Here is a 25,748-nt window from a genome sequence, read left to right on the forward strand (position 1 = left end):
TGTTTTACGAAAATGTCACAATCTGCTACATTCTGACTCATCTTTTTTTCCTCTATCATAGATGTCCAAAAGATTGAAGGTCAGCATGCAAACATGATTTATGATCAGAAGCTGCTGCTTTTCTATGGAGTGTGTGTATGTGTGTACCTTTGACTAAAAAATTTATTATATATACACACAATACCTTTGAGTGGTACTATGTGTTTGTGTGTATATGTATTTGACTGGTAGTGTACATAAACTTATCAGGCTTTTAAATTAAGCATTTATTGCTATTTAGAGATCCTTACTGTCATAAATTTAGTAAAATTTTCAGTTTTTGATAAAAATGCTGTTTTACTTTTCTTCCACTGTTGAAAACAAAACTTTTTCCATTGGCTGAACACAGATATTGGTCATACCCATTACATGTAAATATTCAGCTCTGTATGACGAATGCTGGAACTTAACGGTTCCAATAAAAAGATGAATGTAGGAGTCTTAGTTTGTTGTCAGCTGTTTAAACAGTTAGCTTTGTTACATTTTTATTTTCTATTTACAGACAATTTGCCAAATATAAATAAGAACTTCCTGACAAGGCGTCACGTGCAAACAGATTACAATATGGTCAGAATAAGTGCACCGGTTGACAGGTCTTTGGGACAAAAAAAATCCAATGCATGCACGAAGAATTATGCTGTAATGAGGCAGCGAGATGGAGATTCAGTTTCAGCTTCCATAAGAACTGCAGACTCAAAATGAAAAGAGACAATAAAATGGTCAAATATTCTGTTGTAAACATTGTTTAAATGTCACCATGACAACTGCTCTGACTGGATCTCAGAGACCAGTAATCTGCAGAATGAAGTAAGACAGTTTCAGTCCAGTTCCAGGAAGGTCAGTCTGGCTCAGAGTGGCCTACATGTGGACACACCTGTTAAAGAGAAGAGCAGCAGCCTGGTCCAACACGAGTCAGCCATGTGGCTCTTTGTTAGGAAGCGAACACAGTTGGATGTTACAAGAGCTGACGATGGCTAAAACAAGTCTTATGAAATACATCTTTAATATCAGCTCATTAGTCTCTGTTTTAAATAAACGGTTTTAAAATAAACTTTATTTTACTAATTGGTACAAAAAATAAGTTTCTTGCCATCCAGTTTGAACCAGCAGCACCACGTTCAGGTGTAGCAACTGTTGGGCTGAGTGACTCTGGGTCCACAGAGTCCTCAGGCGTTGTTGATGATTATGAGAGCAGGACTCGCAGTCTGCTGACTTGACTCACACATAGCGCTCTGATCAGCTGGTTTGGCAAAAACTCGTGGTGTGTTCAGGTTGTAGACTCCTGCCCGAAAGAAACAGGCTCGTAGATCCAGGCTCAGCACCTCCTGAGGCCTCAGGTTCAGCTTATACTGGGACTGACCCACCCAGGCAAATGAGCTGTAGACCTCCACAGAGTCTGAGCTGGAAAACACACAGATTTAGCAGGACCTTGAAATTATGAGCATTTCATCCAACAGAAAACAACACTTGAATAAACTTGCTAGTAAATATAAAATGCATTCAGATCAAATAACTTAAGACTTTACTCATACTGGTGCCTTCCTTCACTGTGATGTTTGCAGATAGAGGCAGGATACTTTTCAGTGCATTACAGCAAAGGATTTCTTTTTGTTCAAGAAAACTTGAATTCCTGATTTATTTTGGGAAGCAACAAAATGAAGAAGTCTGACGACTTTGGAAAATGTACCTGTGAAAATGACAAGCTCTGCCTCTTACAGACTAAGCTCCGTTAAGTTATCACAGTCATCCTTAACTCTGTGGAGATGTAGTGGATCTGAACAATGACAATCTGACTCATGAAGCCCTGAAATCTCATCCTGCTTTACGTTTCCAGTAAGCTCCATCCCTTCATAGCTGTTTAACAACATACTATGTTCCTCCTTATCCATGTTGCAAAGAATGGAGAATCTGTCTGGGCTTTTCTATCCATCTCTCAGAAGAGTCAAATTAAGAATAGATCAAATCGCCTGCTGAGAATCTTACCTGGTACTTCTGTGTCTCAAGTCAATGACGACATCTATCTGAGCCAAAGAGCAGTTGGACAGAGTCAGAGTTACCGGCACCAAGCAGAGACTAGGGAAAGAAAGAAAACCACCTTTAAGGTAATTGTTTTTTAAAGCCCAAATTCAAACATTGTTTAAAATCTAAACCATCAAAAACAGACTTGAGTGTCTGTGGAGGATAAAAGTCTTCCATAGACTTGTAATGTTGTCACTATCTTTACATTTTTCATGAATTATTAGCAAGTTTTTCACTGCAGCCTTAATGTTTCTGATGGGCTTTGAATTTTTGTCAAATTACATGATAGCTTTAACATTTAATTGAACGAGGTTCAGTCATCATTGAGAAGCTTCATATCTCAGTACAAAAGTCTAACAAAGCCTCAGTTATCAACATGTTTATGGTAATCTGTGTCCAAAGCAGTTAAACAGGGAAAAATAAACACCACATGTGTAGTAAAACGTTTCAGACTAATATTTTAATGAGACATCAGTTTAGTTGATTCAAACAATAAATCAAACTAAAAAGGTGCCTGACCTGTCCTGGACAAATGGATGTGTGAAGGTTTCTGGGTAGTGCAGGTTTGTTTTGATGAGCTGGGAAAGTTCTGGAAAGGGCATGACGACTGGAGGAGGCAGCTCTGACTTAAATTTGAGCAGGACCATCTCCTGAGCTTCCTAGAAACACACAACATACAGAAGAGGTCTCTTCAAAGCTTCAACAGGAACATTGTTTTATGATGGTAATATTATCCAACTTCATAAGTCCAGCTATAAATGTCATCAGCAGCAATCTGAGTAAATTATCTCTGAAGTCCACACATAATCAGTGAAGAAGTTAAAGCTGATGAAAAACAAAATAGTGCATTATTAATATTCTGCAGAAGTCATCATACTGTGGATAACCATTTTGGTTTTCAGAGAATAAAACTCAGCGTATGCTGGCTGTACCTCTTTAGGAGTCAGAGAACTGGCCTCTTTGCCGATGGTCTGCAGAGCCACATGAAGCTGACCCTCCAGGATAAGCTGTTTGTTGTCCTCTACCACATATGCCTGTTCAGACAAAGACAAACTCAAGCTCTTATTGCCCATTCAGGGTTTGATCTATTTCATTGTTTTCTAAAATACTTTACGATGCAAAATGTGTTGATTCATCCATCGTTTATTTATATTTTGCGTGGACTTTGCAGTAACCCTTTAAAGAGGTATTGAGCAATTGTAACGATATTTGATTGTTAAGCCACTTTAAACTGATCTCTGAATAAAGTGTAAACAAGACAAACAAGACACCAAACCCCAGGAGTGAACCAGTGCTGTATCAGCAAATATCAGACAACTTAGCAAAGAACCGGGTTTAAACAGGATCTTTACAAACGCACATTAAATGTTGCTACTTTTCTAGTTGCCTGAATCCTGATACCATATAGATTTCCTGCCACGTACACATTGTGAATACGGAGAAATCCCTCACATCAAAATAAAAAACTCACAGTACCTTTGAGTGTTTTGTTATTGTCTTATGAAGTGCAATAATGTTCATTTGTTCCCTGAACAATGAAAACTCTGGTTTTCACCAGTGTCTGCATCAACAGTCCTGTGAAACTCTGTCACACTTACACTGAGATTAAACATCACGCAGCTAAATGATACTTGCCTTCCAAATGACAATTATGTTGAGATCCAGCTCATTACACTTCTTTGCAATACTGGTAATGTCAGAGCCTCTGTTGTCACTGAGCACAGAGCCTTGAGTTTTGTTGCTGGGTGATGCCAGATCTCCCTGCTGAAGTTCTGGAGTGCAGCGGAAGAAGAAGTCTCCACAGGGGGTGGAAGAACTGATGATCTGCAGAGAAAGTTTGAAAAGGTGATGGGAGGAAAAAGGTTCATGTGACCACATGTGCAGCACTTCTTTGTAAAAACCTGGTAAAATGACATTTATAAAAAAGTGGATGCTGCATTTATGGAATCAACCAAGTTGTTGGATTCTCTTTGTTGTTGACTAAAATGAGCAATAAGCCGATGTTCATCGTTTCTGGATTTAAAGTATTATACAAAAAAATACAACATTACCTCTAAAAAACACCTACGGGCACCAAAGAAGTTGTCAGATAAACAGAGACAGAACGCGGATTAACAATGGCTTTATATTTCTAAAGTGGAGAGCGCTGCCAGAGGTAAAGAGGTCAAGTTACTTTGATATGATCCACAAAGTGGTGATGTTGTTTTGATCTGCGTGTGTGCAGTTTGCACGTTTGTTTGCAAATGAGGTGAGTGGTGCAAGAGGTACTGGGAGGTGTGGCTCATGACATGCTTGGTTTTAGTCTACACACGGTGCTCAACAGAAAACCTTGCAGTGAAACAGTTTTGCTTTTTGCTCCTTTAACGTCAAACATCCTGAAGTGAATCATGTAAGAATTTGGTTTAACATTATCAAAATGAAGATTTATTAAATTAAATAAAAGAAAACAAACATTAAATAAAAGAAAACTTTTCAAATTAACATGACAAATTACAGCAAACTACTTGGATTGACGTCATTAACAATAACAGCAATCTATACATAAATATACCTATCTAATGTACACTTGAATTGCTGGTTTTAATGAAAATTCAGTCTCTTGATAAATAATTTATGTGGACCAAGCACTGACCCCTGATGAACACTACATTTGTCCATGCAGTTAGCTTTTTAAACATTTACCAGTTCATTTCCAAGATTCAGGTCTGCGAAGGTGTATTTCTCTACTGTGTTCGAGGTAGCTGGAAAAAAAAGAAGAGAGTCAAATTTGTGCTTGGAGAAAATTGACAGATTCGATTGACATGATCCAGACTTGGTACCTTTGTGAGGTTTGCATCGTGTGGCTCGAAAACAAAGCTTGGCTCTTTCTCTGCTGCTAAGCTTACAGTCTGGAAGAGACAAGGGAAAACAAAAATTGTGATTGATACAACACCAAATGGATACATACTGGAGCAAATACCACACTGTACCTGTTTATAAGGGGTCATGTACCAATCCTTCACTGTGTTATCAGAACACGATCAAAACTTTTCAATATGAGACTCTAAACTAGTTTAAAACTTACACTTTAAAATAACACATTGGTTTTTACCACAAAGTCATAGTTTTAATCCCACACACAAATACAGTTTATGAAACTATCAGCGAACGTGAGTGCCTCGGCATCACATCCAAAAATCCATCCTGGATGACCAGCTGGAGTTTTTAAAAAAAAAAAAAAACCCAAAAAACTTGGCTTATTAAGTTTGAATCCATTTAATTTCATTATTGTTTAATGTGTATCGTGGTTGTGCTGCTTTCATATATTGTATTCAGTAAGATAACAGATATTTACATTAAATACGGGTATTCTTTTATTCAGAGTATAAAAAGTACATTAAAAAAAAAAAAAAAAAAGGATTCACCTGAAAAACTTTAAGGACTACAATCGCTTTAGTTTATGAATTTAAATAATTAAACATATGTGGTGGCAATGAAACCTAGAACACCAGATCTTTAAAACAACATGGGTTTCAATGTTAAACCACACACTGTATGAAAGACAGTTTTACATAATGTATAATTGGCTATTTACAGTGATTTCACAGTTTGAAATGTCTCGGTTGCAGACTCTGGAGATGGCTTCAGGAGCTGCTTGAGTCTCAGCAACAAACCTATTAAGGTTTAACAACTTTGAATTCTGTTTATATTTTTTGTCTGAACCTGTAGGACCCCACTGTGAAGTGCAGGGGAGGCACACTAACAGCTTGAGTAGGGCTGTGATGAAATGCTTTTGTCCCGATTAGATTGGATTCCAAATTTTTGGGTGCTGATTTGATTTAAATTGCCATTCTAACAGTTCTTCGATATTGCTGATTTTTCTAGATTAAAAACAACAAAAAAAAATAAATTTTTTTTTTTTTTTGCTCGTCATTTCTCTTGAGTTCAATTAGGACAAAAATCACACAGTAGCCAGACCATCATTCTGCTGCTATAATTTCCAAAAAGACAAGTAAAAAGATCAATGAAAACAATAAAAAATTATAATGGATTATTTTTATTTATTTGGAAAAAATAACCTTTTAACAAAAAAATCTATTTCAAAATTGTGCAGCAAAAAATTCTGATATTCGATTCTTTGTTTTGATTTTCTCACCCCTGTTTTGCTGCAGATAAAGCTGGTGATCTTGATCTAAAATGAATGTTGACACATTTTGGAGGTTCAGGCTGTACACTCAGTTTGAAAAGTCCCAGTTTTTTCCTGTTTCATGACATTAAGGAAAAAATAACAGTCATGTCAGATTACCTGTAGAAGTACTTTGGTTTGAGCATAAGGGATGAATCATGTAGACCAGTGTTTATAAACCACTGTGCCGTGAGAGATTATCAGGTGTGCCCTGAGAAATTTCCTAAATTCACCTCACTGGTCTAAAAAAGCAGCTCTGTGTTCATCCAAACAGGCCCAAGTGAAAGATAATAAAGTTCCTTCTTCTTGTGTTTATCTGATTTCTGTTCAAGAGGCTTTGATGAGATGGACTTTATATTAATAATATGGACTTTAAATTAAAAAACAAAAAAACCCAAAACGTTTTGGTTTGTGGTGTGCCTTGTGATTTTTCAGTGAAAAAAAGTGTGCCTTGGTTCAAAAAAGGTTGAAAAACAGTGATGTAGACAGTAAATGTGCAGCAGCTCTGTGATGGTCATTGCTGATGTTCTGTACATTCTAACATTTTTTACCTACATGCAGTTAGGAGCTAATAATGAGGGATGGAAGTTCATGTTTGTGCAGAATGGGGTAGGGGTGGGAGAAAGGAGTGTAAATGTGCAATGTGTGTGTGTGTGTGAGTTCGCATTTCTGATTGTGTGGGAAAGAAAGTACAATGAGATTTGTGTTTTTAAAATGCTGCGACATACTAGAATGTAAAGCACTTTGGGTTGCTTTGTGCATGAAAAGTGCTTTATAAATGAAATTGTTTTTGATTTGACGTATTCTGGATTCCTGTCAGCATTGCTGATTAAAATGTACTCTGATCATAGCTTTCACATTTTGGCTACAATCTAAACTGTGAGTTGTCCAAAGCTCCAGAAACTTTTGATTTAGAGAATGTGGACAAATTTAAAATAACCCATGAGAAGGAAGAGGAACCAGTGCTGCGGACACACCTTTATCTTTGTCTGGATTGATGTACTTGTGGAGGCGCCAGTGTTGACTGCTGCTGGACACCTGGACGATGTGAAACTCGCGAACGCCACCTTCACTCTGAAAACAAAGAAAGGGAAATTTAACAAAGGTGAGGCAGTGACTAGCTTTCAGTTTGACAGTAAAAGGTAACACTGCAGACCCCGAGGGAAAGTGTACAGCTGCATCTCACCGTATTCACATTTTCCACATCAATGAAGACGAGTGTTCCACCACTGCCTGTGTCATCTGAAGAGTGATGAGGAGGAGCACTGCTGTGGCAAGCTGATGCCTGGACGCTCAAAGACCGACTGGCGCAGATAAAGACTGTGTGACGCAGCACCCGATGACTTGACAGAAAAAGAGAAAAGGAGTAAAACACAGTGTATACACAATGATCGCGAGAGTAAATATGTTAAAAGTCTGCCCCATTATCTTTGTCTGTTCTCAGCTCGGAAATCTTTCATGCAATACTTTCATTTCTTTGAGTTCTGGTGGCGGTGAGCTGAGTTGTATTATGTCTTCAAAAAAGGTCCAAATGTGTCAGCCTAAGTGTTAGCGACCTGAAGCACTTTATTTAAAAAAAAACAAAACATTCAGTCAGTGTCATACAACTGCAGCTTGTCTCTGTTATGTTCATGATGGAGGTGTTGTGTGTCTGTCACTCAACTTCTAATTAGATACTAAAATTAAGTATTGACTAATGAGAACAAAAAAGCCTGGACAGACTTAGAAAATAGTTTCAGGAGCAACATTGGGTGTATATACTCTGTACAAAGATGAAGTCATGGATACATACCTCTGAAACATGCTCTTAACACGGCATTATTTGAACTTTAGTAATTCAGGATTCATATGGAGATTACAGCTTGATACTGAGAAACAATGTCATAGAATCCACCCACATCAAATTTTACCTGATTTTGAGACCTTTCTCTGTGCTCTCATAGTAGAACAGAAAGTTGATTTCATGGACTCCCTCGTGGTCTGGTCCTCTGAGCCACAGAGGCAGCTGAGTGGACTCTCCTGGCTGCAGCGTGCTGCCGCTTATTGGGATTTCCATCACCCCAGAGGCCTGACTGAAATCCTCTGCTGACACCAACACCTCAGACGCCACAGAGCCCGGTTGGAGGGGTGTAGCGAAAGTTTTGTAGGCTGAGCAGCTCTCAGCTGAAGCCGGGCTGGGGGGTGTGAAGGGTGTGGTGGCCTGGCTGCCGAAGGTGAAGAAGTGAGGGTGCGTGGACGCCACTCGTAGGCCACACAAAGCAACACTGCTGACATTGCAGAACTCAACGTAGGCTTTTCTGATCTCACCACACAGCAGAGCTGTAGGAAACTGCAGGAAAAAGACCTGAGAGAGAGAGAGACACACACACACACACACACACACACACACACACACACACACACACACACACACACACACACACACACACACACACACACACACACACACACACACACACACACACACACACACACACACACACACACACACATAAATAAAAAGAGAGCGCTGAACATGTTAAAATAATCAAGTAACGATGGAGCTCAAAAAGTGTAAATCCTCTTATCTACACCAGTGACCTAGAGAAATAGTCAACAGATTTAAACTTAATTCAACATCAGGCACAACTTTGTCCAAACTAGAGCAAGCCAACAACTACCTTCATACCACTACTAAAATTGTGAGTAAAAAAATGGACTCAACCACAAATGAAAACGAACTAGGGACACAAACCACCAACAAAAGCAACTTGAAGTCAATAAACTTAAAGAGAACAACTTCCAGGTAGAATAAAATCCTCTCTCCAACAGGATTAAAATATTGTGGGATCATCTTGACAGAGAAGGAACAAAAAGTCAGCAAACATCTTTAAGTATTTATCAGTGTTTTTTTTTTTTTAAAAAGCACTGAGAATTACTCCTGTAAAGAGGGTTCAAGGCTATGTTGAAGAATAAAGGTGTTTGGTCTTTACTTCCAGATGCAACAGACTCCTGTGGATGCAAGTAAAATTTGTACAAGAGGCATTCTGTTCTTTGTGACTCTGTTCTTTATCTTAAGTTTTAATATTTATTTTATTTCCACTAACTTCTATGTTCCATGTTGCACCATTACTCTAGGAAAATTCCCTAGTTTGTGAAAACTCTAATGGAAAATGGCAATAAAACTGTTTCTGATTCTAAAGCGCTGTATGCAGTGGAAGGGAGGAAGGACCAAGTTTGAAATGAGTGCAACCATGTAGTACAACCCCCACACCCCAAAGGAAAAAAAAAAAAAAAAAAATACCTCCATTAGGGGCATGGGGGGTGTTATGATGGGATCCAGACGGCGATCAGTTCCATGTCGCACCAACATCTTGTCCTCTTTGGTCAAGTTGAGTCTAGGACCCTGGATCTTCAGGTCTTGTCTGCCCCGAACCACCAAATCCATCATCTGTTGCCCTGGAGGCGGGAAGAAATCCACAATCTGTGTTTCTTTGGCAGCACAACACAAAATATCATGAATTACACGTCACAGAGATTTATATTTGGCTTGCTAAATGAACTGCATGCAAAACAAACTAAAACATTTTTAGTATCAACTGAATGCTTGTGAGGAATCCTAAGTCGACAAATCTGTGTGTAAACTGCATTTAATATATGTTAAAGGACATTGTGTGTGAAAAAGTATCAGTCTCACCTTGAGCATTTAGAGTGGTTTCCCCAGAAGAAGATGAAGTCAGGTTGTAAATAACTCCTACAATATTCAGCTGACCAGTTCTGTGAGGCAGCAGCTTCAGTCGAGCCTGAGATCAAAGTGAAGACTGTTAGAGCAACACAACAACATTTTTATTCCCGTTTCTGTGTCTCAATATAACAAGCACCTCGTAGTCCCATTTACTAACGGTTGGAAAACTGGTTTAACATTTTACTTATCAAAGTGGACAAGCACCTGAGCACAGCAGGTCTTCACGTGGTTCTTCTACCCTTGATCTAAGTCATGCTTACCTTTCTGACTACTGAGATGTTATTTCCAAACAGATCCAAACTATCTCTTTGCAGTACTGTGCATGAATGCATTACAACACACACACCAATAAAAGACATTCATATTTTAAGTAAATTTGAAATTTATGAAGGTCTTTTTACAATAATGAATGTAAAGAGAGTGCAGCTCTATCTCTTGGCATTAAACATTCTTGTTGGGAGTAGACATGTCAAAGTGAATTGTAGGTGCATACAACTCATTGGTGAGCCCTCTGACTGAAACCACAGAACCTAATGCAACTGCATTAGTTGCACAAAAACAAGGGAAGGAAACATGATAGAAATGGACAAAAAGCAGCAAAACAAGAGAACTCTGCTACAGAGTCCTGTTTAACAGTCTGTCCCGTCTCGGCTTTTTAACATTTGTTGGAACAGACAACAAGTACTTAATTATTATTGGTCGATTTAGAGGCCAGAGGACTGCATCACACAGCAGATGCTTTTCAGTTGATCACACACTTCAATACCACTGAATTACTTTCTCGGATACTTGCAGACACTAATGTTTAGTTTTGTAGTTCCTCCTCAGAGAGCATCTCACCGTTTTAGTCTCCTCTGGACCCATGTGAAATTCTGTGATTACCTCCGCTGTGACAATGTCTGCTTTCTGTGTTAGCTGCAAAATGAAGCAGTGATGAAAGTATTTAATTATGCATGTAAATATCCAACTCAAGATTTCCAGTAAATTTGTCAGAATACTCACCTCTGAGGCTGGGGTGTCCTCATTAGTGACGGTCTCTCCTGTCTGCTTTTCGTTCTTTGATGGGACATCAGCACTAAACCTCCAGAGGAGTGAAAGGTTGGACAAAGCTAGAGGAACCTTTAGAGGGTTTCTGAATGTCACCTCCACGATGATTGGTTCTGTGGAGAAACAGGTTATAAAAAACTTAATTTGATTTATAACTGAATAATAGAGTTAAAGTGTAAATAGGATTTTAAAACCACTTTCTCTTTGTCTGTTCAGGAGGTCTTACCCTCCACCACGGCCAGGGGGTGACGGAGGTTGTCTGTCTGGCTGTTGAGGCAGCACTGAGTGGGCTGGAAATTTATTGGAACACTCCCCCGATTGGCAGAAGCAACAAGTTGCTCCTCCAGATGGCACCACATGGCAGATAAGTCCTGGTCATACTCCTGATCCAAGGACACATGTGTAGCTGCTTGCTTTTCTCCTACACAAATACGACAAAAATATTTATTACCGGTAGTAAATTGTAAAGGACTCCTTTGCAGGAATATTAATACATTTATACCTTCTAAGCCCTTTTATCTGCTTTAACAGCAGCAAGTAAAGTTATCTTTTCAGACATGAACTTTTTAAAACAATGAGACAGCAACACCAATTTATGGTCTGCTGTTTGAAAAGGAGGGAGGGCAGAGGAGCTGTACGCATTTCTTATATTTACATAAAAGTAATTCAGCATCTTATGAAGCAGCAGACAAACTGTTGAAATGTTTAGAGAGAGAGGCAGGCAGTGATGGAATCAAAAAAATCTTCTGCAATTTTCCTGAATGCTCCTCGAAGCTGCAAAAGCAAGAAAAGTTAGTTTTGGTCTGATCAATTCATACTGCATCAGAAGCTTCCTCTGCAACGGGGCAGGGATTAGTGCAGGCGATGTTTATGGGCAATGAACAATTGACCTGGTTATTTCATATTTAATGAGAAACTTCCTCTGCAGGAGGGCAGTGTTGTGCATGCAGCGGTGTCTGTGTCTTTAAATGTCCCGTCTGCTGAATACATTTTTGGACTTTCTCATGAACTCAGTTATTAATTAAAGCTATTTGTTGCATCAGCAAAAATATGAAAGCAACAACTTTCCACTTCCTGCTTTTCTGTGTTAACCACGCCCACCAACAAATGTCTGTCCAATCACATAATACTTCTCAAAGCCCCACAATGACAAATGGTGCCTCGAGGAAGAAAAAAGTTTTTGCTTTTCGCAGAGTATGTAACAAATTTAACATAATTTATCTCCATAGATAATATGGAGGAATGCATGCAGTTACTATGGGAAGGTGATTTAGGAAAACCAAAAGCAGAGGCAACTCAGCAACAAATTTGGAAGATCTCTACCTTGTCGGTGTGCCTAAGACACTGATACAATTTAACAAGCACACTTCAGATACAAGAGAGATTGCAAACTATGTACTGTGTTACCTTCTGCGAGGCGGCGTTCATGTCCAAAGTATACCCTTGTGGTGGAGCTATGGATGCAGGGCAGCGGCAGCTGGGGAAGGCTTATTTCATTTCCTTCAATCACACTCTAAAAAAAATACACAAAGTTTATTTGTTTTAGTTGTTTCATTTTACACATTTATACATACTGCTATAATGAAAATGATCTCTGTATTTTTTATACCACTCTGACAAATAATAAACTGAATTACACTTGCAGCAAACTCTTCCTGCATGCTCCAGATAGCCATACCCTGCTCAACTTACTAAATCTTCTCTTCCCTACATCTCCAGCTGAAAGCCTCCTGCTGTGCATTATATGCAGGAACAGCAACTGAAGAAAAAGACTGAACCAAACAGAACTTTTCCAGAAAATCTCAAGTGCTCATTTTCAAAAACAACTAAAATCTTTCATAGATTTAGGCGCATTCACCATCTTCTTTTGCATCTATACTATTTTTTTTTAGGAAACGATAAACTGACAACAGACGTGTCTCAATATAAAAATCTACTTCAAATCTGATGCTGTTTTGCAGAGTTGAAGAAAATGAATAAATGAAGGAGTTAAAACAATTTTGTGTAAAAACAAAACAAAAGCTAATTAATTTTTTTATTGCCTATTGTTGTTTCAAACCTACAAATTTTGTTCACATTGAACTCTAACTTAACTTTTATCCATAAAAAGGAACTCATCAGCAAACTGTCTGACTGTTGTAAAGCTTTAAGTTGCTGTGAGGTATTTTTAATGGTAATTATACTTTTATCTGAGAAAAATCTTTGGGAAAGTTAAGTTAAAATTCAGCTCTTTTAAAACTTTTTGATGTTAGCTGACAAGAGGGGCCTAGTCTTGGCCATACCCATAATACAGATCTGAGCAGGCGAAACAGAAGAAAGGCAGGATGTTACCTTGTAAACATAGAGGTACTCTCTGAGAAAGGCAGCCTGCTGTGTGGCCGTCTGCCTGCTGTCATTGGTCAGGATCTGTCTGAAGGCCATCACAGCATTGTCTGGTTGGCCAAGAGTGAAGGACTGACGACCAATGGTGAAATTGATGTGATCTTCTGCCAAAGACCAGCCTCTTTCCTTGTATACCTGCATGGCCTGGCAGTAACACCGCAATGCATGCCTCCTCTTCATTAGCAAATGACAAAGCGAGAGCAAAAGAGAGAGAAGGGTTAACATATGTGAGACATAAGTTAAATGAAAAATGTCATAACTAGAGGACAAAATGAGACGAGAATGACTTGGTCATAGTATTCCGACACACCTATTCTTTCAGCTGCTGTAAATCAACAACAACAAATCCTGCAGTGAACCTGATGAGACTGAAATGCTGATCACAGATAGAAAGCCGGTCCTGCGATGGACCAGTGATCTGTCCAGGGTGTACCCTGCCCTCGCCTGCTAATTGCTGGAATAAACTCCAGCTTTCCTGCGACCAGGAAATGGACTAAGCGGTTTCCAATATGGAAGAATGAGGGAAGGATAGAAAGCCAGAAAACATTGTTTTGTTCAGCTAGGAATTCACTTATGAGCATCATTAAAGCAGCTGAAGGCACAGATGCTAAAACACAAATCAAACAGTGCTCTGACATTACGATGTCAACGGAGGGGTTATTATGTAGAATGTGGCCGACACTTGATCTATGAACTTATGGTGCAAAACAAGGAGGATGTTGCTGTCATTATGATAAAAAAAAAAAATCTTTTAAATAAAAAAATACTTTGAATCACATACTCCTAAAATGCACAAGCATGGCATCTGTTAGAAGGTTTTCCCCTCTGCACAGACGTAGCCGTGTCTTCCTCCTGCCATTCATCCCTACGCTTGTCAACAGCTGTGCAGACCGTGATATGTCCAAGTCACATGATCAGAGAAGGCTGCTTAATGCTATGCTGGCAGCTCAAAAAGCTCACCTGTCCCGCTTTGCTGAAACGATGCCCAGCCAGGATCATGTGGAAGGCAAACTTGCGCACCATGGGGTTTCGCATATTAATGAAGCAATGGGCAGCCTGCTCCAACAGCAGAGCACTGCGCAGGTCAGAGTCCTGCAGAATTACAAGGAGATTTCATCTGCAGCTACTTGATTTCATTACATAACACAGAACCAAAAATGATGTACATCCTCTTACCTCGCTAGTCATCTTAATGAGAACAGTTGCAGCATCTGAATACTTTACTTGACTCTTGAGAATCTCAGCACTGAGTAAAGCACAGCGCTCAGCTAGCACCATGTTCCTGTATAAAGAAAAGGGAGAAAAAGTATTAAAATAAACGTACTGAAACAATGGAAAACAAAAGACTTCTCTGGAAAGTCTCAAACACAGACATCAGACAGAAGTTTAGAGCAAACAAGGGATGTTTTGATTACTTAATTACACAATTGAGTGCAGTATTATAGTCACAATTAAATAATTTCAAAGAACCTTCAATAGCATCACTTTTTTTTAATCAAAGTCTGAATGATCAAATGCAAATCAGCACAACTTGAGCATGGGATGAAAACAGTTTCATGTCTGAGCGTTGTCTCTGTGTGAGGTTGATGCCTTTTTAGTCATTAGTGTGCCATGAGGTGTAGAAGAAACATCATTTAATTATGGATATTTTGTTCACTTTATAAGGTTTGCTAAACATTACAGTCCATTTACCATCTTTTCATAAACAAATACTGTTCCAGTAATATTTATGTTTCATGTTTTTCCGCTGAAGTGCAGTTGGAAGACAAAGCTGGCTGAAGAATTTCGAAATTCGGGAGATGACATCTAAAACAATTTCAAAAGATATGCTCAAACATTTTTTACATAAAAGTTTAGAAAAAGAGCTTTCTTAAGTACAAGTAGAGGTCCTGTCGCCTTTTCTATTTGTTTCCTCTGAGAGAATCCAGACTTAATATGCAGCATGTATTTACTGCTTCCAGAGCAGAGGGGTTTTAGTTAGAAACAGAATTCTTGACTACTTTAGTTTGTTTCTATATTATGTAGCTATGTTTGAATCATAGGATAGACTTGTGTGTTCTGTGATTTTCCACATTAATAGTGCCAAAAAAATTAATTAAAGCATAATAATTGTGGTAATCAAGAAATTAAGATGGTTTCTTTAACAATAACTGCACCAATGCAATCTGATAACCCCAAAGTTTCTGGACACAGATTGCAGTAAATAGATCAACAGATAATGTGAAATGCCCTAAAACTGATTAATACAAAACAAAACAAAACAAAAACAAAACATAATTAGACAGTTAGCCCTACTTGCAGACATCTCTGTAGGTCTGTATTGCTGTATCCATGTAGTGTGCTGGATAAGGTCTGGGGGCGCCGACCTGCAGAAAAGCTGACACTGCAGCCATCTCCTACATGGGAGGAAATGAAACAGAGGAACTGAGATTCCAACATGATTTACTATGGATGTAAAATGAGTAACATATGAGGAAAAACATTAGAACATTTCAGGTTACAATTAAACAGCTGAATGATAACAGTAAAACAGGACCAGTCAGAACCCATATCTCATATCTGGTATGAACACTGGTTTATGGTGGCTTTTGGATTAATGTGAAACTGAAATGACTGAAGGCTTTCATATAATGCCTGATTTCCCCTGAGTAACAACTCTGCTACAATGTAGTTCTCCTTTGTGTATATATATTAAATAATTTTATCTATCAGTACTCCACTCTGCATGGGAGCAACACAGACAGATCTAGGTGGAGAAACTAATGTTTTTAACTACACGGTCCTCATAAGGAAGCAAAGAAAGGCGTGTTTAGAGTGTGAAGTCTTACCAGCGCCCCTGCAGCATACAACATGGCCTGGTCTGAAAGGAAGTCTTTCTTTGCTGTGTGGTAACAGCTGTAAGCCAGGTCATAGTGCTGCACCAGGAAGCACAGGTCAGCCATCTTCCTGATCTGCAGCTCTGGGGCTTCAGGAGGATACCTGACATCACAGGTATGTAGAGTCACATCAACACTGTAAACTTGGCTGAATCATGATGTGCAGTGTGAAGATTATGTGGAGTAATGGAGCTTACAGAAGGCCACATGTACTCTTTGGTTCACTGATGCTCTTCTCTGGAGCTTTCCCTCCACCGAACCACTTCTTGGTTGCTGTGAACAGGGACCGACTCAGACCCTTCCTGGAGATCAGCTGTAGACAGAGAAGATCATGAAGCCAAATGTAGGTAGGATATTGATGATGTGAGAACAGGATGTACCCCTCCCACCCCCCGATGTCATGTGTCTCAAAAATGACCTAGAGTTTGTTGTGGATCCCAAATTGAAGGTGTACCTGGTCATTCAGCTGTCTGATGTTCTTTTCAATGTGTGGCAACAGGCCTCTAAAGGTAAATTCTTGGACAAACTGTCTGATGTGGTCATGGTCACTCAGGGTCAGACAGGCCCCATGGCCCCCGGCTCCAGACCCCAGGCTGTCAGAATCCCGTCCACCCTTCTTTAAGTCCACAATGTCATCATCAAGAGTCTGCAGACTTGCTGAGTTGCTGTCAGCATCGAGCTGAAGGGGATGAGTCTCCAGGCTACTGGACACTCCCTGTCCATCTATAAAGACATGTCCATTAGCATGTCATGAAGTCCTTCTCCACAAACAGCACAAAATATCTAAATTAAACTGCCAAGGGACAAGAAATTAAACCCAATGAGAGTTTTCTATTTTGACGCCAAATAAAAACATTTTCAAAGTGAATGTTAACATAAGTCAACATAAGTGATCAAATTAAGGTAATTTGCATATGGAAGTGCAGTTTCTTCCTAAGAGAAATAAGCATCCTATGAACAGGAGAAGTGCACCAATCATGATAAGTATATTTCAACATAACCCTTTTTCATTTTTTTTAATATTACGATAAATCCCAGCACAGTGTGACACTATAATGTGTGTAATAGCAAAACTGTACCTGTTGAACCAAGTCACATTTACCTGCTGAGTTACCGGAGTCCACCTCAGTTGCACCAACGCTGTTCTCAGCAGCAGCCGGAGTCACATCAAACATTTCCTGTAACATGGATCATTACATTAACTCACACAAAACAACTTCAATATCAGGTCAAAAGATGTGTCATAATGCAACAGCGGAATGTATTTTTAGTCACAATCTCAAACCATGTGATCACAACAAAAACCACATCATGACTGATTTTAGAGTACAGTAGGGGTAAACAACTCCGGTCCTGCAAATGTTAGGAGTTTCCCTGCTGCAACATACCTGAATCAAATCAATGGCTAATTAGCAGACTTGTACAGTTAGATGTCAAGCTCTGTACAAGCCTCATAATTAGGTCTGATGTGTGCAAGTTGTGTCGCAACTGGCACACATCAGACACATCAGAGAAACTCCTAACATTTGCAGGACTGTGGCGCTCGAAGACCGGAGTTGCCTACACCTGGAGTACAGAGACAACTGTCTGTGTGCAGTATTGGCTAAGATCATCTGATCTTCTGACTTTTTCACAAACACATATAACCTGCAAGGTTGTAAACACAATAGAGAACAATACAACAAAGAGCCCAGTCAAAACTTACTGGCAATTACAAGGATGTTCATTGCTGAAAGACTGGCTCGGCAGTGTGTGTGAATATCAATTTATTGCTTTATTTTTTTAAATAAATCTTAAATTAACTGATGAACTATAACGCTCACCTGGTTACGTAAGTTATTCTTGTGCAGGTATTGACTCCAGGGGTCTGGAATCTGCTCATCCTCCTCTGCTGAGGAGGTGTGGGAGTTCATTTTCAATAGATAACAGCCCTGTGGACCATACCTTTGTTTCATGTCTTCATATATAGAATCAGCCCTATAAAAATAGAAGCATAACAAATAATTACAAAATACCAGATCTAACAACAGCCCCACAAAGTATCACATTATTCATTTATGCTGTTTGAACATTTGAATATGTAGTTTATTCATTTCCAGACAACTATTGTTAAACCATCAAACATTTGTCCAATGACTCACATGGATCATTAATCTTTTGTCAACTGCTGACAAAGATTATGTTAATGCCCTCATTACATTTTATTCTCATGCGGAAATGACTGTAAATGTACATAAAGATTTACTCTATACCTCTGCTCATCTCCCTCACTCATGTCATGCAGTAAGACATAGTACTTGAGTGTGTTGGGGATAAACCACTTGGGATTAGTGTATTCTCCACTGTGCTGAATCCTGTGCTGCTCTTGGGAAAGCTTGAGGAACTGTTCCACTGGAACTGCTTCCGTGGAGGACACCACCAGCAAGCCTGTCAAAACCAGAATGTCAAGGACACAACAACAGAATACAAATGGCATCTCCTCCCAATGACCTGACATATGGTAGGGCACAAAGAACACAAAGAAAAACAGGAAGGGAAGTCTTCACATTTTAGGCTTTAAAATGACATTTTTACCAATCGCCTCCTAATATGAGAGAAAAGCAACTAATAATCTTAAAGCGAAAGAGGGTGAGAGAGCTGGATCAGTACCAGCTCATCTGTAAGAAGGATACAGGCGAGGTAGTGATTGAGGAACTCATGGTCACCGGCAGGCATTGACTGCAGGAAGTTCTCCCTGTAGGCTTCAAACCATGGGGTGGTTACTAGAAATACAATAAAAAAAAAAGAAAATGATTTCACACAAAGAACAGCAAGCCAGTGACCATCTGCATTCAAAACACTAATCCAATTAATCCTTTACCAAGTCAAAATAGAAATGTAATTCAACTTGTTATTTGTGTTTTAGATATTAACACATTAGAGACTCCAGTCAGTCTTGTATAGTTTACTTTTCATGTCTACCAAATGGACACATTGGAAATCATTTTGGATAAAACCCAAATAGGATGAGAGGAAGGGGGTAGAAAGTGAATGAGAGAGAGCGAGAGAGAGAGAGAGCGAGAGAGAGAAAGAAAGAAAGAAAGAAAGAAAGAAAGAAAGAAAGAAAGAAAGAAGTTGGGCTGCAATTTTTACATGTTGAAAAAACAATCAGATCCACTCTGAGGTTCCACTTAATCAGACCTGGAAGCCTGTAATCTAATTATTAATTATGAACTGCTAATGAGAAAGCAGGTTGACATGTTCTGTACTGAACTGCTAAAAGACTTTTCTGTATCTCGTATATGTCATTATGTAATTCCTACTAAAAAAAAGTGTAAGAAATACTAACTTTAGTCCTTACCACTTAAGTTGAGGTTATAGTCCCCCGTCTTCATAGCAGTGGCTGCAGCGCCCTCTTGTGGCTGGCAGGATGAGACCACCTCACTCAGCAGGCGGGTCTGAGCAGGACTGAGGGCAGCAGTTGTTGGACATGGGCTCGTCACCACATTGTTTACACAGATACGCAGGTTTTTCACAGTTTGTAACTGATTGTTGGGATCCCGAATGTGACCTGAAGGAAAGTATACCATAACTTTATTTTTCGTTTGGTCATTAAAGACATTATGGTGCTGCAGTAGAATCACAGGGTCTCAGAACAGGAAGGAAAAGGTTGCAGTGACTTATGATAAACACTCTGCTCAAGTCTCACTGTTTCAAGTTCCTCTGAATTAAGACAAATGTGCGTATTCCAACTAAAACAATTATGATTGGCCTAGAAAGAGGTGAGCAATATATGCACATTTTCAATTGCACTTTTTCACATGCAATATTGAATGAGGGCATATTATGTACATCAGGGTAGATTGGTTTTAGATAACCGTTGTTTTGTTTTTCATTTTGCACAGCTGTGTTTTTGTTACGTTCGTTGAAACCATTTTGTTTTTGGAGCATTTGATTTAATGTACTGCTACTTTATTTGTAATCAACTGTTTTAATGCAAAGTTTTAACGTAAAGTGAAATAAAAACATTTCACTTTACGTAAATGTCAACTAATAAAACGAACAACATATGGATTAGCTTGCATACAACTCAGGATATTTCTTGTGCTGTCTGTCAAGCACAGTATTGTGTACTGGACCACTGAGAGGTGAAACTAGAAACCAGTTCTAAGGTAAATGGTTGGGTGTCAGGTATGCAGTGTCTTGCAGTGACAACCCAGCCAGCCTAAGCTCTGTCTACCAGCAGCTATAGTCAGTTGTAACCAAGTAACGTAGAGACGCTAGCTATCGGGCTAAAGCTTACTGCAACAGCTGGGGAAACTTAGCAAAACACAAATAGTTGCTCCTACCTTCAGATGTTAGTCTACAGAAAGGCCTCAGGAGCTCAGCAAAATTCAGGTTATTCTTGCGAGTGACTCTCTCCGCTTCTTTACTGCATAAGACGGCTATCATCGGGACAAACGAGTCCTGGATAAACTCTTGCACCGACTGAACACACTGAGCCATTTTGGACAACTGTAAAACCCCCCCAACACACTAAACTAGGTCAGCTGTTCGATAGTTGAAGCTAGTCTGTTTATTTTATCGCTTTGAGAAACTAATCGACATCACCAGGCAGCAGCCATGTTGAAACCAACAATCCTCTTCCTGTGTCAGGTGATCCCTGTTATGGCACAGTTCCAGTCCGGTCCCTACACGCTCCTACTCCGCTCATGATTCATGTTGCTTGTCCAATATCTGCCGCCTTTCAATCTACAACCTTCTGCTTCTGATCTGGAAATCAATATCGGCAAGACATTTTGTCTGAATTCCTCGGATCCTCCCAGAGGAACTAGGGGACTGTAAGGAGTGCCCTTTAGAAGGTTTCTTCTTCGCCCCCTTAACTTTCATCACTCCTCCTCCAGGTTTTATGGCGCTTACCACCACCTTCTGGACTGGAGTAAAAAACAAACAAACAAACAAACAAAAAAACCTAAAATAAAATAAAATAAAATAAAATAAAATAAAATAAAATAAAATAAAATAAAATAAAATAAAATAAAATACTGATCAGTATGTCAATATGCTTTTTTTCCCCTCCCAGATGATGGGAAAAAGTGATTTATGTCTTTGCTGTATTTGCTACAATGCGAACATGCAATTTTTCCCTGAAAGGAAAACCAAAACTGAATATAACATATAACATTAAAATTTCCTTCTGTGAATACCATTTAATGCCATGACATTTAATTTTCCCTTAAATTAATTAATTAATTAAATTTAAAATTCTTTCCTTGCCTCTATTTTGACTTCTTGTTAGGGTTTATATTGAATATAATTTTTGATTAATTAATCTTTATGTTTCATTTGTCACATAACATTGCAATCTGTTTCTTGTTGGTTACACAGAGTATCCTTCATTATGTTTGACTATACAAAGTAAATAATGTAACCAATTTGGCTTTTCCCAGAAAAACTATTTCTTTCACAATTATTTCAGTCTTGGTTATACTCTCCTAAATTCTTTATTTTTTTTTTGCAAGGATAAAACCCTTGATTACAGAAGTGTAGAGCTGTCACTATAATAAAAACAAAAACTGGGACCTTATCATGTTAGAGGATGATAGTTTTATTGTATAAACGTGAAATATATTATGCCATGATGTCACAAGTTTTATGCAAGAACATAAAACACTGTAACCAGATGTTGTTGCAACCTGGAAATAAAATACATTTTATGAAAATTATTCTTGTCAAACATTTTTGTCAAGGATTAATTGGTGGACAAATAGGAATGTTGATCAGAAATGAGCAACACATTTAATCTGCCGGTGCGCAATAAGATGATGCAGGAGTGTATCTGGGTCTGTGTGTTGCTTTTGGTTAACATGTACCAGTGGTATGCCTATGGCCTTGCTGTCGTCTGAAATAAAAAAGGCTATATTCACAGCTGGGACTGGGAGAATAAAGTTGTGGCCAGGAAGACGTCCTATCTGGTTTATTACAGTGTCCTCCATATTTTACCATCACAATTTCTTTTATGAAATAAACCATAATCTCATTTAGATATTTCTCTGATCTACTGCATGCACAGTTTCCTCATTAAAAGACAAATACAGTTTATATTCCACGTTTTCACTACAAAACATATTACATTATAATATTTTTATGTTAAACAAAAAAATCTCATCACATATATAACTGGATCCGGCTGTTTTTGCTGGCACCTCACAGCCAGAAGGAGCTGTTTTCAGTCCGATCTGGTTCTGTATGTGTAGAATCTGTATGTCCTATTTGCACACGTGGGTTCTTAGGCATTCTGGCTTTGTCTTAAAGCTGTACGTTATGTTTGACTGGTAATTCTGAGTTGACCACTGGGAGAGAATTTTAGTGTTAATTGTTGTCTGAAGCCTTTTATCTGCCAACTCAAAACAATCTCTCAAATCACATTAATTCTTTCAACTAGTGATTTAATACTAATATTCATTATTTCTCCACATCTGAAATGGCTGAACGGAAGAGAGAAGGTCCATCAATCCATGAATTTTCTGACGCTTTATCCGGGGTCAGGTTTTGGGGCAGCAGCCTAAGCAGGGAAGCCCAGACTTCCCTCTCCCCAGCCACATTTGCCAACTCTGCGAGGGGGATCCCAAGTTGTTCCCAGGCCAGTCGAGAGATATAGTCCCGCTAGCATGCCCTGGGTCTTCCCCGAACACCTCACCAGGGAGGCGTCCAGGAGGCATTCTAACCAGATGCCAGGGAGAGCCCACCCACCCTGTGGAGACAACTCATTTTAGCCACCTGTATGTGAGATCTCATTATAATAATGATAATTATAATAAATCTGCAGCTTTGGCCTAATCTCTGTATTTCAGTACAATAAAATCCTTTCTTAAATTTTCTTTTGAGATAGTATGTCTTAATGTGTGACACATTTATCAAACACTTACTACACTATTCTTGTTAACGTTAATCTAATCTAAATAATTTTAAGCCTTTGTGTGAAGCAGTTTGGTTTCAGCAGTGCATTTATGTTTTTTTCAGAGAGAAGAGGCTATTTCTAGCAATCATTTCAAACCAGTTATACTTGTTACAGTTTGCCATGAACATCAAACATAATAACACTTTAACTGTCCTGTCAAGTGTGAGATTCAACTCTTGGTTTCTTGCAGTTTCTCTGAGCAGCGCTCAGTCTAACATGCTGAACTTGCTAGGACAGCCACGCCTGTGAAGACTGGCAGCTATCTTGAATGATTTTCACTTGTTAAAAATCTTTATTACTGTGATTTTATGATTTCAATTAAATCATGACCATTTCAGTTAAATTCTGTGACAAACGGATGGTAGCTTTGGTTAATAGATAACCAGGCAGGGACATTTAATTGTCACAATAACAAACTAATTAATCATTGACTAGTTGCACATAGCTTTTCCAGGTTTATCAGCAGATTAGTTTTGTGTTTCACACGGTGGGAAGAGTGTGAACACAAGAGAAGACCTAAAGGAGAGTAAATATACAAAAGCGGCACAATCTGGAAGATTGCACTAATCATGGATGCCGGTCTCACAAAAGGTCTGAATGCTTACATTATCATTTTGTATCTGTAAGTTTTTTGTATGATTACTTTCCTTTCAAGTTAATTTTGGCACATATGCACTGCATGGTTTGATGCTTCCATTTTATTTCTGGGTTTTCATACTATAAAAAATTGAAACCACAAACTGAAGTATACATGAATATTACAATGTGGCAAATATGTCATGACACAGTTTAAGAATAGCTTAATCAGCTATTTTAACCAGAAATGGGCTGGCTCCACCTCTTTTGTCAGACTTTGTTAGGCTGAGAACTCACAGTGGACGCAGGAGCAGGGCTTCCTCTTAGAAGGAGAGAGCCGCTTTTGGTCAAAATCCACTTTCTGTGAAGGGGTGTAAGTTCTACCACTCAATAAGAGAATGTTCCACATTTTCAGCCTATAAAACACAACTTCAAGGCTGCCTAAAAACAAATCAGTTTTGGGATCACTTTTAATGCATGGATAAATTTTTTAAATCTTAACATCAGAATTTATATTAAATTATTTTCTATTGGACAAACATTTGATTGTTTTATTAAATTGTACATTCGTCCCTTCCTAGCAATGAGCTTTCTAGCTTTAATCCAGAATGTTTACATCTGTTGTTATAGATGCTCATTAATATGCTCTGTCCCTATCAAACAAACAAACAAACAAATAAATAAAAAACATAAATGGTAAGACAGCCTACCAGAACTTTCTACTGCATTGGTTTGTTATCCTTAAATCTGTTCTTTACTTTTGTCTGCAGAAACATTGCATTCCTTGTTTATTTTTTAGTAATTTGGGAAGAAAACATGATCTAAACCAGAATGCTGTGTAGAGACCTTGTATATTGTTTATAAGTTTATGAGGGGATTTTCCCCATGCTATGTGTGTATGGAAGACAGTGGAGGAAATGTCTCATGGGCTTCCTTGTTTAGCTCCTGACTGAATAACTAGAATTACTTTTTTTTTAAAATTGTTTTTTGTTTGTTCTTGTTTATTAGTCTCTAGAATGAATTAAATAAGTAAATAAATAACAAGAATGAATCTTCATCATGCTTATTCTCTGATAAATTATCAATATAAATGTAAATAGTTATTTCCCAGATTGGATTTTCCAAGTTCTTTTTTAAAACTTGAAAAGATGTGTAATTCCTCAAAGAAATGAAGCATTCAGAAATGATGGCGACCTTTCACGCATATGTATAATAAGTAGTTGAATCAGTGTAGTGCCGAGGTGATATGGTAAGATATATCCAAGCTGAAACTAAAAAGATACCAAATAAAAAATATGAGAGGAGTAAAAGGGAGAGAGTAACTTTGCCAATCCGCCTCTTCCCTGTTTTACTCAGGATAACACACACATGAATAAAAAGTTACAAAAACAAAAACCCATTAGTAAGAGCTTTTTTCATTACACACTTCACACAGTCCAGGTTTGTTAGAAACAGACCTGAAGCTCCATCATGGCATTTAAATGTCTGCAGACTGATTTGCTTATGTATTTGTCTTTATTTTAGAAAAGATAAAAAAGAGAAAAATCCTAAATGAAAGGAATTGTGATTTTTCTCCCCAAATCTTTACCGTGACCTTAGTTGCCAAATTTTCATGAAGAATATGCTATAGACCTATATATACACAAGCTGCTGCCTTCATGACCAGGCCTCAGATAAGTGCTAGAAAATCAACAGATGAGTGGACATATGTATAGATGGGTGGTATTATATACAGAGCCAAGCAGCTGCTATTGTCTGTTTGTTTCACCTTTGCTTCTTTTTGGTGGATGATAGTTGATAGTGCAAAGCTGTTTGAGAGATCAGTGAGTAAGGTGTCCTGCTTAGACATGCTTCTTTGGCCTTTACTGAAAATCCTCCAAATTGTTTGAAAGATGAAATGATGTACAACATTTTTCTTGTTTGAACTTGTTTGTCAAAATAAAATGAGGTACAGTAGTTCCTAATCCCACAACAGGTGAT

At 38.5% G+C, this 25,748-nt stretch overlaps 1 protein-coding gene across 3 annotated transcripts; it reads right to left on the bottom strand.

Moving 5' to 3' along the window:
- Positions 1-95: 95 nt before the first annotated feature.
- Positions 96-21,086, bottom strand: trappc8 (trafficking protein particle complex subunit 8). 3 transcript variants are annotated; one of them, XM_079245084.1, is made up of 29 exons: positions 20,581-21,086; positions 19,593-19,802; positions 18,925-19,014; positions 18,574-18,679; positions 18,076-18,229; positions 17,355-17,430; positions 16,707-16,975; positions 16,450-16,565; positions 16,205-16,355; positions 15,672-15,772; positions 14,553-14,658; positions 14,337-14,468; positions 13,326-13,550; positions 12,402-12,507; positions 11,221-11,415; positions 10,950-11,107; positions 10,788-10,862; positions 9,900-10,005; positions 9,507-9,694; positions 8,134-8,567; positions 7,410-7,566; positions 7,201-7,297; positions 4,878-4,946; positions 4,741-4,799; positions 3,694-3,882; positions 2,991-3,092; positions 2,578-2,717; positions 2,023-2,112; positions 96-1,440 (listed from the first exon to the last, which is right to left on the bottom strand). In XM_079245084.1, the coding sequence occupies exons 1-29, from the start codon at positions 20,735-20,737 to the stop codon at positions 1,206-1,208; spliced, it is 4,293 nt and encodes a 1,430-aa protein (XP_079101210.1). In that variant the 5' UTR covers positions 20,738-21,086; the 3' UTR covers positions 96-1,205. The 3 variants fall into 3 exon arrangements, with proteins under 3 accessions (XP_079101210.1, XP_079101208.1, XP_079101209.1); XM_079245082.1 differs by having other exon boundaries at positions 97-1,440; positions 18,505-18,679; XM_079245083.1 differs by having other exon boundaries at positions 98-1,440; positions 9,507-9,661; positions 18,505-18,679.
- Positions 21,087-25,748: the final 4,662 nt, after the last annotated feature.

Source organism: Telmatherina bonti (assembly GCF_933228915.1).
Source record: "Telmatherina bonti genome assembly, chromosome: 8".
In the NCBI taxonomy this organism is placed as follows: domain Eukaryota; kingdom Metazoa; phylum Chordata; class Actinopteri; order Atheriniformes; family Telmatherinidae; genus Telmatherina; species Telmatherina bonti.

Excerpts from the sequence above, each read along its gene's own strand:
- trappc8 (XM_079245082.1), bottom strand. The coding sequence starts at position 20,737 with ATGGCTCAGTGTGTTCAGTCGGTGCAAGAGTTTATCCAGGACTCGTTT. Across the intron at positions 4,947-7,200 it reads CAATCCAGACAAAGATAAAG|ACTGTAAGCTTAGCAGCAGA; the intron begins GTGTGTCCGCAG and ends TGTCTCTTCCAG. Across the intron at positions 2,113-2,577 it reads CATCCATTTGTCCAGGACAG|TCTCTGCTTGGTGCCGGTAA; the intron begins GTCAGGCACCTT and ends TTCTTTCCCTAG.